This window comes from Chironomus tepperi, unplaced genomic scaffold, assembly GCF_022539635.2.
Source record: "Chironomus tepperi strain 1889 unplaced genomic scaffold, CSIRO-AGI_Ctep_v1 contig_176, whole genome shotgun sequence".
Taxonomy (NCBI): Eukaryota; Metazoa; Arthropoda; class Insecta; order Diptera; family Chironomidae; genus Chironomus; species Chironomus tepperi.
The window spans coordinates 940,639-954,736 of NW_027226298.1; the positions used below are offsets into that span (position 1 = coordinate 940,639).

The 14,098-nt window shown below is 33.8% G+C and overlaps 3 protein-coding genes across 3 annotated transcripts; 1 reads left to right on the forward strand and 2 right to left on the reverse strand.

Moving 5' to 3' along the window:
- The first annotated feature begins 712 nt into the window (after window positions 1-712).
- bw (brown) lies at window positions 713-5,665 on the forward strand. The gene is made up of 7 exons (XM_070638757.1): window positions 713-1,201; window positions 2,430-2,478; window positions 2,641-2,827; window positions 2,893-3,036; window positions 3,106-3,690; window positions 4,272-4,499; window positions 4,555-5,665. The coding sequence occupies exons 1-7, from the start codon at window positions 1,081-1,083 to the stop codon at window positions 5,071-5,073; spliced, it is 1,833 nt and encodes a 610-aa protein (XP_070494858.1). The 5' UTR covers window positions 713-1,080; the 3' UTR covers window positions 5,074-5,665.
- MnM (myomesin and myosin binding protein) lies at window positions 5,460-10,779 on the reverse strand. The gene is made up of 4 exons (XM_070638756.1): window positions 10,468-10,779; window positions 9,815-9,959; window positions 8,117-9,744; window positions 5,460-8,018 (listed from the first exon to the last, which is right to left on the reverse strand). The coding sequence occupies exons 1-4, from the start codon at window positions 10,532-10,534 to the stop codon at window positions 5,668-5,670; spliced, it is 4,191 nt and encodes a 1,396-aa protein (XP_070494857.1). The 5' UTR covers window positions 10,535-10,779; the 3' UTR covers window positions 5,460-5,667.
- Window positions 10,780-11,738: 959 nt separating this feature from the next.
- Window positions 11,739-12,425, reverse strand: LOC139089207 (uncharacterized). Its single transcript, XM_070638673.1, has 2 exons — window positions 12,371-12,425; window positions 11,739-12,307 (listed from the first exon to the last, which is right to left on the reverse strand). Exons 1-2 carry the CDS (start codon window positions 12,423-12,425, stop codon window positions 11,739-11,741), a joined length of 624 nt encoding a protein of 207 aa, XP_070494774.1.
- Window positions 12,426-14,098: the final 1,673 nt, after the last annotated feature.

The window sequence follows — 14,098 nt, forward strand, 5'->3', positions numbered from 1 at the left end:
TTCATCCTAGGTTGAGGTTTATAATTTAATGCATTATCTAGAATTCGCAAAAACAGGAATTTGCTGCATAATAGCTCACTACTAGCATGAACCATCGACAAAAGACGATATTCTGCAGAAGGTATCTTCTACTGATACCATCCATGCAAACTTTGACACCATCAATCACATTGCATTTAAAACAAAGCAATACAGGCAACAAGTCTGCTCTGACAAATTAAATTATCCACATTCTATTGAAAACTTGCAAACTTCCTGTAATATTTCCTAGTTTCGCAAAAAAAGAGATTTAACTGTCAAAACTTTCCGCATTTAAAAACTTTTCGATATCAACAAACACTTGTTGGTCTTTTAATCTCAAAAACAATCCAGGATTATCACAGATTAAATTATAAACTCCACCAACGTCCATAAATACGGAATGGGAAATCCTCGCAAAGTAAAAACTATCCATAAATAATGAATAACCCAAGTGATAGCTATCAGTATGCAAGAAGTGTTTTCACACCACAGCATAAAATACAGCACATCATGAGAATGATAAGCAACAGTAAAAAAATCTCTCGGGAATTTCACTCATCTCTCAAAAATTTTACTGACTCTCTCTCTACTTCCAATTTCTCGTTGCTCAAATTTTCTTCTTGAAAAAAAAATAAAAATAAAGTTGATGAGATGAAGAGCATCGTTAGTCTATCAATCTCAAACCGGCAAAGTGGTCGTAAATTATCACTCGACAAACGTTTTTCTTATCAATTCCTTTTTTATTTCGTGTTGCTCTAATTTTTAATTCTATTAATTAATTTTATGCAAAGTAATCAATTATGTCTTTATGTCGCAATTAATTCGACTAATTGGCAGTAAAACGTGTGATTTAGTTAAATATTGTTCCTCATTCTGATAAGACATTCAATTTACAATCGGAAACATATCAGTTGTGACAGTTAAATGATGATAAACAAATTTGAAGGTTGAAATAATCTTAAAAACAGAAATTTTGTTGAGTAATCCAGCAAAGTTGTGATAATAGAAGTAGAAAAGAAATTTTGTTCTAATTGATAAGTGCAGCAACAAAGTTTAAAGATGTACACAAGCGGAGAAGATGTTTTGGACTTTCGACTGAATTTTACAGTGACGAAAAAAAAGCGCGCGGGATTCCTGAATATGTCAACATATAACCAAGACACTGTGATTCTTGATAATGGTAAAAATTTACATTTTTTGAATTGAAAATTCAGCACATAAATTGTGCAAGCGATGAAAAAATGCAAACAATGCAAAACAATCAAGTCCATGTGCATCAAGTCATGTAAGCTGTCTAGCATTAGACGTATTTTGATAAGACATCAAATCTCATGCGAGACACAACAAAGACTCAAGTTATCAAATTATGAAAAAATCGGAATCACTATTTAAAGTGTAAAATGTAGCAATAAGCATGACAGACTCAATCATTATCAGTAGTTCCGAATAGTTAGAATTGTTTCTTAAAGAGTGAAAAATCTCATAAAGAATTGCTCAGTGGACTTTAAACTGATTAAATATTAAATATTCCACAGAAACATAGATCTGAGATTGATAATTGATAGCATTGAACGTTCCCTAAAGGGCATGGAGATCGCTTCTAGGAACTTTTGTACAAATGATCAATGCTACGCTACACTTAACGCTTCACATCCATATGGCTACCAAATACCCTTCAATTTATCCCTGTAATCCCTGCTGTAATTCATCAACATACTAGCAATATGTTTCCCAGCTGATTGATAAAGTTTTGAAGGAAAAAAAGCATGACTTGATGATTTCAATGAAATTTTTCTCTCAAGCATTGATTGATGACTTCATCACTTCCAATATAAATTGATTGCTTATTAAACTGTGTCAGTTTTGAATGAAAAAGTGTCGGAAAATAGAAGAACTCTTCTCAATGACTTTATACTTTTTTGTTATGACTTGATAATCAAGTGACTATCACATTTTAGTCGTACTTAAATATTTACAAATCTATCACATGCTTAAAATTTTTTGTTGACCTTAAGGTCAAGTTATGTGACCTTCAGTTACAAACATATGTATTAATATAGATTACCCTATATACTTACATTCTTAATGACAATTGAGTTGTCTCAAATTTCGAGCAGTTTCGACATCAATTTTTCAAGCATCTTTCTACCTTCCGAAAAAATGTTGATTGATTGACGCAAGTTAAAGACTTGGATAATTTGACGAAAATTAATTTCAGTTTAATGTCTGAGACAAATTGGCAAATAAACAAGCCAAATAAATTAAATCATCACACAGACACTTCCAAGACTTCGGTGCTTCTTGTAGCACAACTTGTTTGTCCTTAAAAACAATATTATTTATGTAATTTTCTTGTCTTGTTGCCATGGCAATTGGTATTAATGACAATAATTTTTATCAAATTACAGTGAAAGGACGGTTGCAATCTGGCACATTAACAGCTATTTTGGGTGCGAGGTAAGGACATCCTTTGAGATTATGAGTGGGATGTTGATGACGTGATTGTCTAGTCTTGATTAGACACCCGTAAAAGTCATAGTCTACAACAACCTGCTCAAGCAAATCAATGCATAAATTGACTTTATAATCAATTCCAATTAACATACATTTTATTATCAGTGGCTGTGGAAAAACAACATTACTTGCGGCACTTTCACAGAGATTACGCGGCGGCACATTATCAGGTCAAATAAGATTCAATGGTGAGGTTATTGATAGAACAAGAATGACTAAATTATCGGGATTCCTTCCACAAAGTGACGTAATACTTGATGGCATAACAGTTCGCGAACATTTTTACTTTATGGTAAGCCTACACAGCCATAACAGGATGCGGTAAAATCATGAACGAATTTTATTTAATTCTTATAGATTGAATTTAAACTTCCAAACATAACAAGAATGGAAAAACAGCATCTCATCCAAAAATCATTACGAAAGTTCAGCCTTAACGGTGATACAAAGCTGATAAATTTATCTGGGGGCGAAAAGAGACGACTGAGTTTGGCAACCGAAGTAAAATTGAATTAAATTAATGAAATTTTTGTGCTGCCATACTTACCTAACCGAATTTTCTCATTTCAGCTCCTTACAAAACCGCAAGTTCTCTTTATTGATGAATGTACGAGTGGTTTAGACAGTTTCAGTGCCTTATCCGTCATACATACGTTACGTGATATTGCAGGATTTAACAGTGAATCAAAATTAGTCCCAAATTCATCTCCATCCACATCTCGAATTGTTTTGCTGTCAATACATCAGCCAACTTCCGATATTTTTCATCTTTTTACCAATATTATACTCATGAATGCCGGAAGAGTCGTCTTCCACGGAACAGTCGACGAAGCAAAGGCGTTATTTGATAGCATGAATAAAGTCTGTCCACCACGTTACAATCCCGCAGAGTTTTATGTTAATACAATCTCCGATCCGAGACAATGCACAGAGATTGTAAATTATGTGACATCAAAGAAGAAGGACGAGATTTATGAGGATTATGATGAAGAATTTGACGAGTATCAAACATCATCGTCATCTGAAATAAGCTTAGATAATGAAAAGGATGAGAGATTGTCTTGGCTTCGTCAATGCAAAGTCATTTCCCATCGTTCAATTTTGAATTTCGTCAGATATCCAAATCATTATTTAATTGAGTTGCTGATACTGTTTGTAAGTACTTTTTTGTGACTTTATGATTCTTGAGGGAAATTGGTTTGTTTTGGATGAAGCAGTTGGAAGAGCTGACTGATAGATAGTCAGAAGTCATTGCATGTGATTTATTGCAGCTCTAGTTTGACTTTCCATGCAGCTGCAATTCTGACTTAAATTCTCATTTTCTTCCAATTTTCCAAATCTTCCACAATGATGACTTGATGAAAATTAGAATTTAAATGCATTAATAAGTCATTTTATAAAGAGAATCATCAGTTCTTTTGATCATTATCATAAGTAACAGCTTCAGATATTAAATTCACTTCAACCATCTTTAAGACGTGCTTAAATTTAATATTTTATCACTATAAATGCTCTGAACTTGGATATGATTTGTTAAAGCGAGAATATCCTTTGACATTAATCAAGAGCAAAAATAAGTAGCCAAGGTCTTGTGCTGTACAAAGTAAAATTATTCATTACAAAGATAATGATGCTCACAAGCTACCGTATTTCCCCATCAAGAAGCATTAAGCAATTATTTGTCATCAATTTATACTGAAATTCTCGTCTTTCATTCTTCATTTGATCTCATGCAGCTATTCTCATTGGTGATAATGAGTGTCTACTCAAACATATCACTTGATTCGGAATCAACAGTTCAGGACATTAAAGGATTTTTAATTATACTCGCAACAGAGATTCTCTTTACATTCGTATATGCTGTATTTACATTGATTTACGTGGAACTGCCACTATTGAGAAAAGAGACTGGAAATCGATTATATACATTGTCTGCATATTATGTCTCTATGGTGTTTTTAATGGTAAGTGAATCACGTTCCATTGTGCAAACTATGTTAACCTCCTTGTTTTCAACAGATTCCTCGTATTATCTTCGAGACGTTCATGTACGCGGCGATAATTTACTTTGCGACAGATATCGGAAGTGACTTCATGATTTTCTTAAGCATTTCATTTGCAATTATGTTGGCTGGATTGTGTTCAATGGCTTATGGATTCTTCTTGTCAGGAATCTTTTCATCATTTTTCGTTGGAATTGAACTGTCAGGAATTGTCGATCTGGTGCTTCTTCTAGTATCCGGAATGTACATGAATGTAAAGTTCGTTCCATTCCTCAAATACATTTCCTTCTTCTTCTACGCAAATGAGACTGTATCAATAATATTCTGGTCACAAGTTGACAAGCTTAAGTGCCATCCAAATCCCCAGATACAATGTTTTAATAATGGGACAGAAGTACTGGAGAGTATGGGATTTGGGACAACTGAATTTGATGTTTATAAGGATTATTTGTATCAATTTATTTTGACTGTAATTCTACATATTTTTGCATTTTTGGGAGTGAGGAGAAATGTCAGGAGTAGTGGATTTTATTGAGCATGATGTGACTTATTTTGTGTTTTGAGGGGGAAACATAAGGATGAATTTTGAGGAACTTGTTGTCTTGATTTAAATTTAGATGGAATTTTGTTTAGTAAGATTGAAGTTAATTGACATATTTGGGACCTGAATTATTCATGGGTAATCTATAAGAGATCTAAAGGGCCTCAAGCTCAATCGCCCTGCTCTCTAGATTGAAGTTTGTAACAGAAAAAATTGATAAGTTCCTCAAAAGGTCGATCCTCCCCCTCTACTCAAGATATTAGGCCTCATCTCCTTTCATGCTTGGTTACTAGACCGAATCTCATCTGAAAAGCCAAAATCATATTTTACCAAAGCATGCCACGATTTTTTTTAAATTTTTTATTTAACATTTACTGTAATTTGAATATTTCAAGAGTGAAATAAAAAGTGCAACAATAAATAAATACAATAAGTAGTAATAAGAAGTAAGTTATAACAGAAATTCTATCAGATAATCAGCAATAGTCATAAAGTTGTCCAAATATGAAATAAAAACACAAAAAAAGCTGCTTCCAGCGGTTCTCAAACTTTTCAAAGTACAAACAATATTTGAATTTTTTAAGACCGTTAACTTTTTTTCTTCTTTCCTTTCATCCAATCGGGAATTTTTGCAGCAATTTGTCGATAAATCAAAAGAACTAAAATTGGCAATGCGAGTAATGCGCTCTTGAAGAAATAAATGTATGTTGCAAATACGAGAATTGACACGTCTGTGGCATTGGTCATGGTCGATTTAACTTTTGCGTCAACCTCATCTTGTAGCTCACTTGGTGTTACTGCACGTGACGATATTGGTGATTGTGATAATGGTGTCACTTCCTTCTTCATCACTGGCGGTGCCATACGATTGATAATTATTTTCCTATTCATTGCCGTTGGGGATTTCGATTCACTTCGATTTCTTGTGCGAGATGATGACTTCATACGACGTGTAATCGGTGCGACTGATTGCGTAAGTTCAACAGGTGATTTTGGTAGTATAGGATGAATATCTGGCGTACGAATCATCGAACTGTCTCTAGATCGAGATTTTGATTGCTTTCTTCTCTTTGGCAATGTTCCAGTTGACGATTTTAATGGAACACGCCCGCGTGCCTGTTCATCAGTTGAACTGATTTCATTTTCAATAACTGGTGGTTTTGGAGGTGATATTGGAAGCTGTTGTTCAACTGGTGCTGCTTTAAATGAATTTGATTGAGGTGATGGAGATTTGTTAAGTTCCAGTCGGTTGTAATTGGATGTAAATGTGTCCATTGTGTTCTTAAGTGGAAGATTTGAAAACTGTTCTGTCTTTTGTCCCAGAAGTTTTTGTGCTTCTGATGCTCGTCTTCCTTTAACTGGAGAATCAACAGGTGGTGGTGAGAACGTGAGTGGCCTTCCTGATTCTGAAGCTCTTCGACTGTATGGTGATGGACTTCTATTTTGATTCACTTGCTGGTTTAATGGCGATAATGGTCGAGTTAAGGTTGATTGAGGTGACAGCTCTGCTGCTGACATTACACCAGAATCATTTTGCTGCTCATCTTCCATTTCAAGTTTCTTTAAAGCTTCTGGATCCATATAAATTGGAACTTTTGATTTTGATGGCAATGAGTGTGTTTTGATGATGTCACCATAGAAATCAGCCATGACTTTATTTTCTTCGATTGAACTTTGTCGTCGTTCAAGCAATTTCCTTTTGGTTTGTTCTGCACGTTTGATTATTTCAGGATCAAAACTTTCTTCTTCGTCTGGTTCGGGTACTACATTTTCTGGCTGCAATAATTGTTTTGGTTGTGGTAATGGTAAAGGCTGAGGTGATGCTTGCTGTTGACTTGATGTCTGTGGCTGTGGTTTTGTTTTTGGTGGCGATTCTTTCTTTTCAATTTTTATTTGTGGAACTGGCGATGGAGATTTTTGAGATTTTGGTTCAACCTTCAATTCTTCCTTCTTAATTGCTGGAACTTCAGCAACTTTAGCCTTAACTTCTTCCTTTTGTGTCTGTCCAATTATGATAGGTCTTTCATCAATTTCTACGCTCTTCCTGTGAGTACGATTGGCTGGTGGCGATGGTGACAATGAGCGTCTTTTGAAAAAATCAAGTTTTGGAAATATTGGAGTAGGCTTTCTGCCATCAGCACTCTGTGGTCGTTTTAGAATTGGTTTTGGAATAAAATTGGGATCGGGAAGTGGTGACTTTAATTTCGTAAGGACTTCTGCAGCTTCGTCTTTTTGTGGTTGTCGATATGGTGAGAGCATTCGTGCATGATATGTATCCTTGTCATTTGAACGATTTCGTGATCTACTTGGTGATGCATCTTCATCATCTTCCTCTTCTGCATCTGACTCAGTACTTTCTGAATAGTCACTGCTGAATTTATCTTCACCATTGGTAGCTTGTGCTCTTGACATTGAATATGGTGATGGAGATCGTTCATCGCTGTACATATCCGGTGAATTAATATCTTCGTTTCTTAAAGTATTTAAGTAGGTCGGATCGTTTTCGTCAAAGCTTTCATCTCGATTTAAATCTAAGCGTTTAGGAATATTAATATGTAAGTTTGGAGTATCGCCTGACAATCGTCTCCTTAAAACACTCATTTTCTCACTCTCGGTCATTGCATTTATTCTCAAATGCGTCAATGCAGTTTCTTCTGCGTCAGCACGAATATCTAAATGTTTCGATTCTTGATCGACACTGACACTTCTATGTCTTGCTTCCTCATCGACACTAAAGCTACGTTTTCTTGCATTTTCTGTCTGTTCTATTTCAACTGCTTTATAAAATCTTGCCATTGCTCGTTCGTACAGTAATTCTGTTGAACTTACAGCGCGTCTTAAAATTGGACCATCTGGAATCAGCTGATTTAATTCTGGTGCTGACTGTGAGAGCGGCTTTGGTGGCTCGAAATAATCCTCAAGTTCAAACGAATCGTTTTCTAGAAATTAAATTAAATTTTAATAATTTTAAGGACAAAATTGGAACTAACTACAAGTGAATTAAAAATCACACAACAAAGTGCCAAGTTCAACTTACTAGCGTCATTTTTCGACTCTTTATCAGCATATAAAACCAACATAAATTCACTACTATTTTGTATACTATTATGTGCATCACTACCACCCGTTTTTGAGAGATCCAAATATGTGCGTTTACTAGTTTGCTTGCTACCTTGTAATAATGATGCCGGCTCATTTTCATTGTCTTTTATCGGAAGATTTGCATAAATTGGCTCATCAATCTTCTTCGTTGGTGTCGTCGATGTTAATTCGTCCTCAAATTTAACATTATTTTTGACACTTTTGAGGTTCTTTGACTGCTGCTCCAGTCCTGACTTTTCGTGTAATGATGTCGATGGAACTTCTCGGAATTTGTAAAATTCATCAGATGTTCCATAAGACATGTCTCGTGCAATTGTATCATCGTCAAATATTTTCGTATTTAATTTAATTTGTGGAATTGGCGATGGCTTTTTGTGCTCAATATTCTCAGTTAACATTGACCTTGCTGGTGATTGTGATGGGTTTCGTCGTCTTGGTGCAACAGGTGATACTTCACTTTTAATGCCTAACAAAGATTGTGATTTGTTTCTTGTTGGGTCAGTTATGCCACGTTTAGCATCTGGTATGAAAAGAACATCTGATTCCTCACTCGGTTCACTTACACCGTATGGATTTTCTGCTTTAACACGGAATTTATATTCAGATCCGGAAATCAAGTCATTCAATGTAACTGCAAGTGAGCGACATGTTGCAGCCTTAAGCCATACATTCCATCCAATGCGAAAATATTCAACAATGTAATTTCCAATTTTACATCCACCATCATCTTCAGGCGGTGACCATGTAAGTGTTACAATATTATTTGTTACTGGTTTTGTCGATATTTTGCCTGGCGGTGTTGGACGAGCCGTAACAGTCACTAAAAATGATGCAAAATCTTCACCAAGAGAGTTTAATACCCTCAAGTGATATTCTCCACGGTCAGTTCGATTTGTATTGGCAATCTTAAGTGTTGAATTTTTATCATTGCTTATAATTTCGTAACGACCACTGGATGTGATAATTTCACCATTATGACTCCATTCAACGGTTGGAACTGGCCTTCCAGCTATTCCAACTTTTAATCGAACTACCTCTTCTGCTTCAATTATCAAACCATCTTCATATTGTCTTGGCAATCGAATCTTTGGTGGCGCCTCAATACTTAAATGAGCTTTTGTGAAAGCATATCCAGCGCGATTTGTTGCTGTACATTTGATTTCACCTTCATCGGTCAATGATGCTTGATAAAATACTAATGTACTTGTATCGTTTTCGGTTACAATTTTTGCACGTCGACTACTAAATATTTCAAATCCATCTTTAAACCATGAAATTTGTGGTGATGGAGTTCCAATACATCTAACTTTATATTCAACTTTCTCGTTTTCAATTCCATGAAAATCTTCAAGTTCTGATAAAAATCTCGGTGCTGTAAATGCTGTTGCATTACGTTGTAATGTTACGGTTAATGGATCGGACGGTTCACTCGGTTGTGAATATCCAACGGCATTTTCTGCAATTACACGAAACTGATATCTCCAACCAGGCTCTAAACCACTTATTGACAATTCAGTAAACTGTACAGGCTGCGGAGTTGCACGAACCCAATTTGGTGAGCCACTAAATATGGAAATAGAGAGGAATAATTGTGAATAATGGACTTCCTTTACGGTAGAATCATGTAACATACGTTCTTTTGTGCTCTACAATATATCCCATTATGGCAGATCCACCATCATTCGCTGGTGGCTGCCACTTAATTGTAACCAATATATCGGGTTCTTCTGTCGATAAACCGGGTAGCAAGTATGGCTTGCCTGGTGTCTGTGGACATTCTGTGAACAAAAGTCGTGATTTACATGACTGAATTTAGTAAGACAGAGGAAATAATTTTGCATAATTTTGCTCATACGCTTCAATAAAATTCTGGCACATGACACAAAACTAATATGCGATTAATAATCCTCGATAGGTTGTTCAATTAATCTTTGAGCTATGTCCCACATTTCTTTTGTTTATTTATACGATGTCGTAGATATTTTTGAGAGCATAAAAATTGAGAATGTCGCAAAAAAGAATCCTCAAATTGAGAAAAAAGTCAACAAATGTTCTGCAAAGTTGACGTGAGAGAAAATCTCATCTGTGTATTCAATAAATGATCAGAAAGGAGAAGCAAGAAGGAAAGAAGATTTTTTTTTCTTTCTTTAAACGTTCAATGAGCTAAAAATAACTGCAAAACTTTTTCTTCTTTTATTTCGACGGGAAAAAATCTTTTTTCGACATTTTTTTTTTTGTCTAATTTTCTTTGAAAATTTTTCAAAAATTTATTACAAATTCCTTTACCCGCTGACTTCCAATGGACATTTTTCTTGTATTTATCTTTGTGAGATTTTGATGATTGATTTCCCATTTCACCTTAAACTTTAAATGACTTTAAATTATCTTATTTAATATTTTTCTTTCTTTTTCGATTTTCAACTTAAAACTTGAGCCTTAAACTAGTCGATTAATTCACACAAATTATATTCGGATCAATTATAAACTAATAAAAACTGATAAGGATTTCTATTTTTAGACGCATTTTTTTAAAATAATTTTTTTTCTTCCTTTCTTTTCACTATTAGTCAATTCGATCACGGTTAACGTTTTAATGAGGAATATTGAACAAAACTGCGAGACTTTTTTTTCATTCAAAAGATTTTCATTTTCACTTTCTCATGTCAGTGAGAGGATTTTCACACAGACGTGAAAATGAAGATCACGGATTATGAGAAATCTCTGAGAGAATATGCAAAGAGAATTAAATTTTCACGAAAAACATGATCAAAATAAAGAAGACAGAGGAAAGAAGAAATGTGTTTGTAAAATGTACATTATCAGCATCAAGAAGATCAGCGTGGCATGTGAGTTGTGTTGATTGAAAATAGGCATTTAAATATGTAATTTACAGACGAATTTTCAATTTTATGAGAGAATAGAATGTGAATAAAAGAATCCATGGGAGGTGAAACTTCCACGCGTAAACAGGATGTGCTCTCACATTTGTTAAAATTTCATGTGAGCTGAACTGTTTTAGTGGCTTTTTCCTTGGGATTCCTACACATTGACATGAAGTTCATGAGTTCACAGTCTTATTTCGTAGACTTTGATGTCGAAACCAGCAATTAGAGCCATTTAAGGACATGATTAGTAAGAAATGACTTCCATATTATATCAAAAGCTCGAAATAATTGCCTACAAATTAGATTTAAATTCAAAACTTAATCAACGTTCCATCAACTGCCAACTAAACCAGATGATGTCAGGAAAACGTTTTCCAATTGAGCCATATGTCCTCAAAACACTAATAAAACACGTTCCAAAAAGTTGCACTGCAAAAAAAAGTTATCAGCCAACAAATTAGACCTATCGGATGGCATCACACCGTCTGTAATGTTGTTTTAAGAAACTCGGAACTGATAAACAAGTACACGTTGTTGATTGCAGACTTTTGTTTTCCGCAGTTGCCAATTTTATTATAAAAAAGTGTCAATCAAGGAACAAAAAATTGTCAATAGAAAATGCCATAAATTCGAGTATAAAAAATTGTCATACAAAAAATTTAATCAATTTATTTAAGAATTCCATCTCAATAAATTATAAACGATAGTTTTGAGATAATCAACATTGAGTCCTAAACGTCTTAAATCATTCATCACATTCTGAATTTCATTAGTCATAAAAATTTGCTCTAAAGCTGGCTTACTAACTTTTAATATCAAATATAGATGAGCAAAGTCATTTCCATCATTTATGTATCTATTAATAAGTGCATTCATCTCATCATAATTTATTTCATTCCTTATTTCATCCTCAAATGTTGTGAGTGAAAACTGTTCAAAAATTATCCGGTCAAGCTGTAACGATGATTGATGAATTGTGATGATATCTTGGAATAAATTTTCTACAATTTCTTCTATATCCACTCCATGTGTTTGCATCCATTCGACAATATTATCGACATCCTCTGACTGCGCTACAATATTCCATGCAGACTTGAATGTATCACTTTTGAGATATTTTATAAGTGCCTGAATGTTTGGATCATTTTCCCAATATTCACGAACTATTTCTGTAATTCTTTGAAAATTTATCACATTTTGGAACTGATCGATTTCATTCCTTAATGTTGGCGTTGGATATGCTACAAAAATTATGGAAATTTAATTTATTTTCTTGATATTTTAAATTGTTTTTTCAAACTCACAATTTATCACAATAACTTGCACAGCTATAACCAATAAAAATCTAATAGAATTCATTTTTTATGTCTTATTTTTTTTTGTCTTTTTGTTTTTTTACTTCAGGAAACTTATTTTTAATGTTCACTTGACAAAATTCTTTTATTGACTGACAAAAACGACAATTTTTCCTCTATCTTTTTATGTTTGCACTAATTTGACAATTTTCGTTTATCAAGAAGCTCCATTCGAGTAAATAATGATAACAATAAACAGGCTACAAGTTCTAGCTACATTTGATAAATGATCAATTGGATATTATCGCGAATGTATTCATGTTTGGTCATCAAAGTGCTTTTACTTTTGTTACTAGGTCAAGGGTGGGTAAATTTTTAATTTTAGGCAAAAAATAAGATTAGAAAATATTTTGATGCTATTTTTGGAATTCCAATTTAAGATAACAAACTATGAGAGAAACATTGTAGCTTTTTATCAATTTTGTTGCGAAAATGGAATAGACATTTTTGAGATAATATTGGGAATTTCATTCAAGAATTGGTATACATTTCAGTTATGAACCTACCAAGTTATCTCTCTTGGGATATTTGGAATATTTGTTAAGACAAATTATCACCCTTTCAGCATCACTTAATGTCCAAACAGTCCCTTTCTTCCGAGCATCATAACATACATCATCGTGTTAGTGGTAAAATGCTAAAATAGCCCGTGCACTGGCAGAACCATGAGGGGCTGTCCTCTTCTTGTCTTCGATAGCAAACAATTAGATTTATCTCAGAATGTCAGTCAATTTGCTTTACAAACCACTAAATATTCAATTAATTTTATTCCTACCTCTTGAGTTATTCCTCCACAAAGTCAACCTAAAATAATTTCTCCATGACTCACACTCAAAAAAGTTTCAGATACAACTTCAAAAGTGAATCATAAAACAATTAAGGCTCTCCTTTTCACTGCAGTGATGTATAACACAAAATGATAAATTCACGAAAATGTCTGAAAATTTGATCAATTGTGTTATCAACTTTTGACATTATTCTCTTGCCTTGACTCATGTCTGATGAACACATTTTTGAAAAATTTATAAGTGCGTTCGATATGAGTTACACAGAAGCTTTGTTTTATAAAGAATTTGTTGGTCATTTTGCGTCATTTTAAATTCTTTTGAATTTTTTATCAATGCATCTTTGTAAATGTCAAGCTATAAAGCATAAATGTCACTAAAATTCAATTTCTAAGCCGATAAAAGCAAAATTCAAATCTCAATGCGGATTACAACGTCAAAAGCAACTTATCCACAATCTTGAATTAACCACTCAGACATGCTTTCCTATAAAATATTCATTGCATCTACTTGGAATTTGTGATAAAAAATAATTCTTAATTTGACACGTTTCTTTCGCAGCTGGATCAGTGTCGTTGGAACGGCCTGCAAAAAAAAATAATTTTCTAATGCATAATCAACTGTTACAGTTTCTAGCATGCATAAACAACTGTTAACTCTAAGATTTGTACCGTTGAGTAATTTTTTTGTAATTTAAATTTGCAGCATAAAATGTATATCAGTCACATTATTTTGGACTCGATATATATAACTTAAAATGAGCAATATTAATGATCTGAAATATGTATGCATGTCATTCACAAAGCTTGTTTCCAAAAAATGTCTTTGTACATGCTGTTTTGTGCTTTTAAATTATGGGGTCATTCACAAACAATGACTGGACATTCCATGA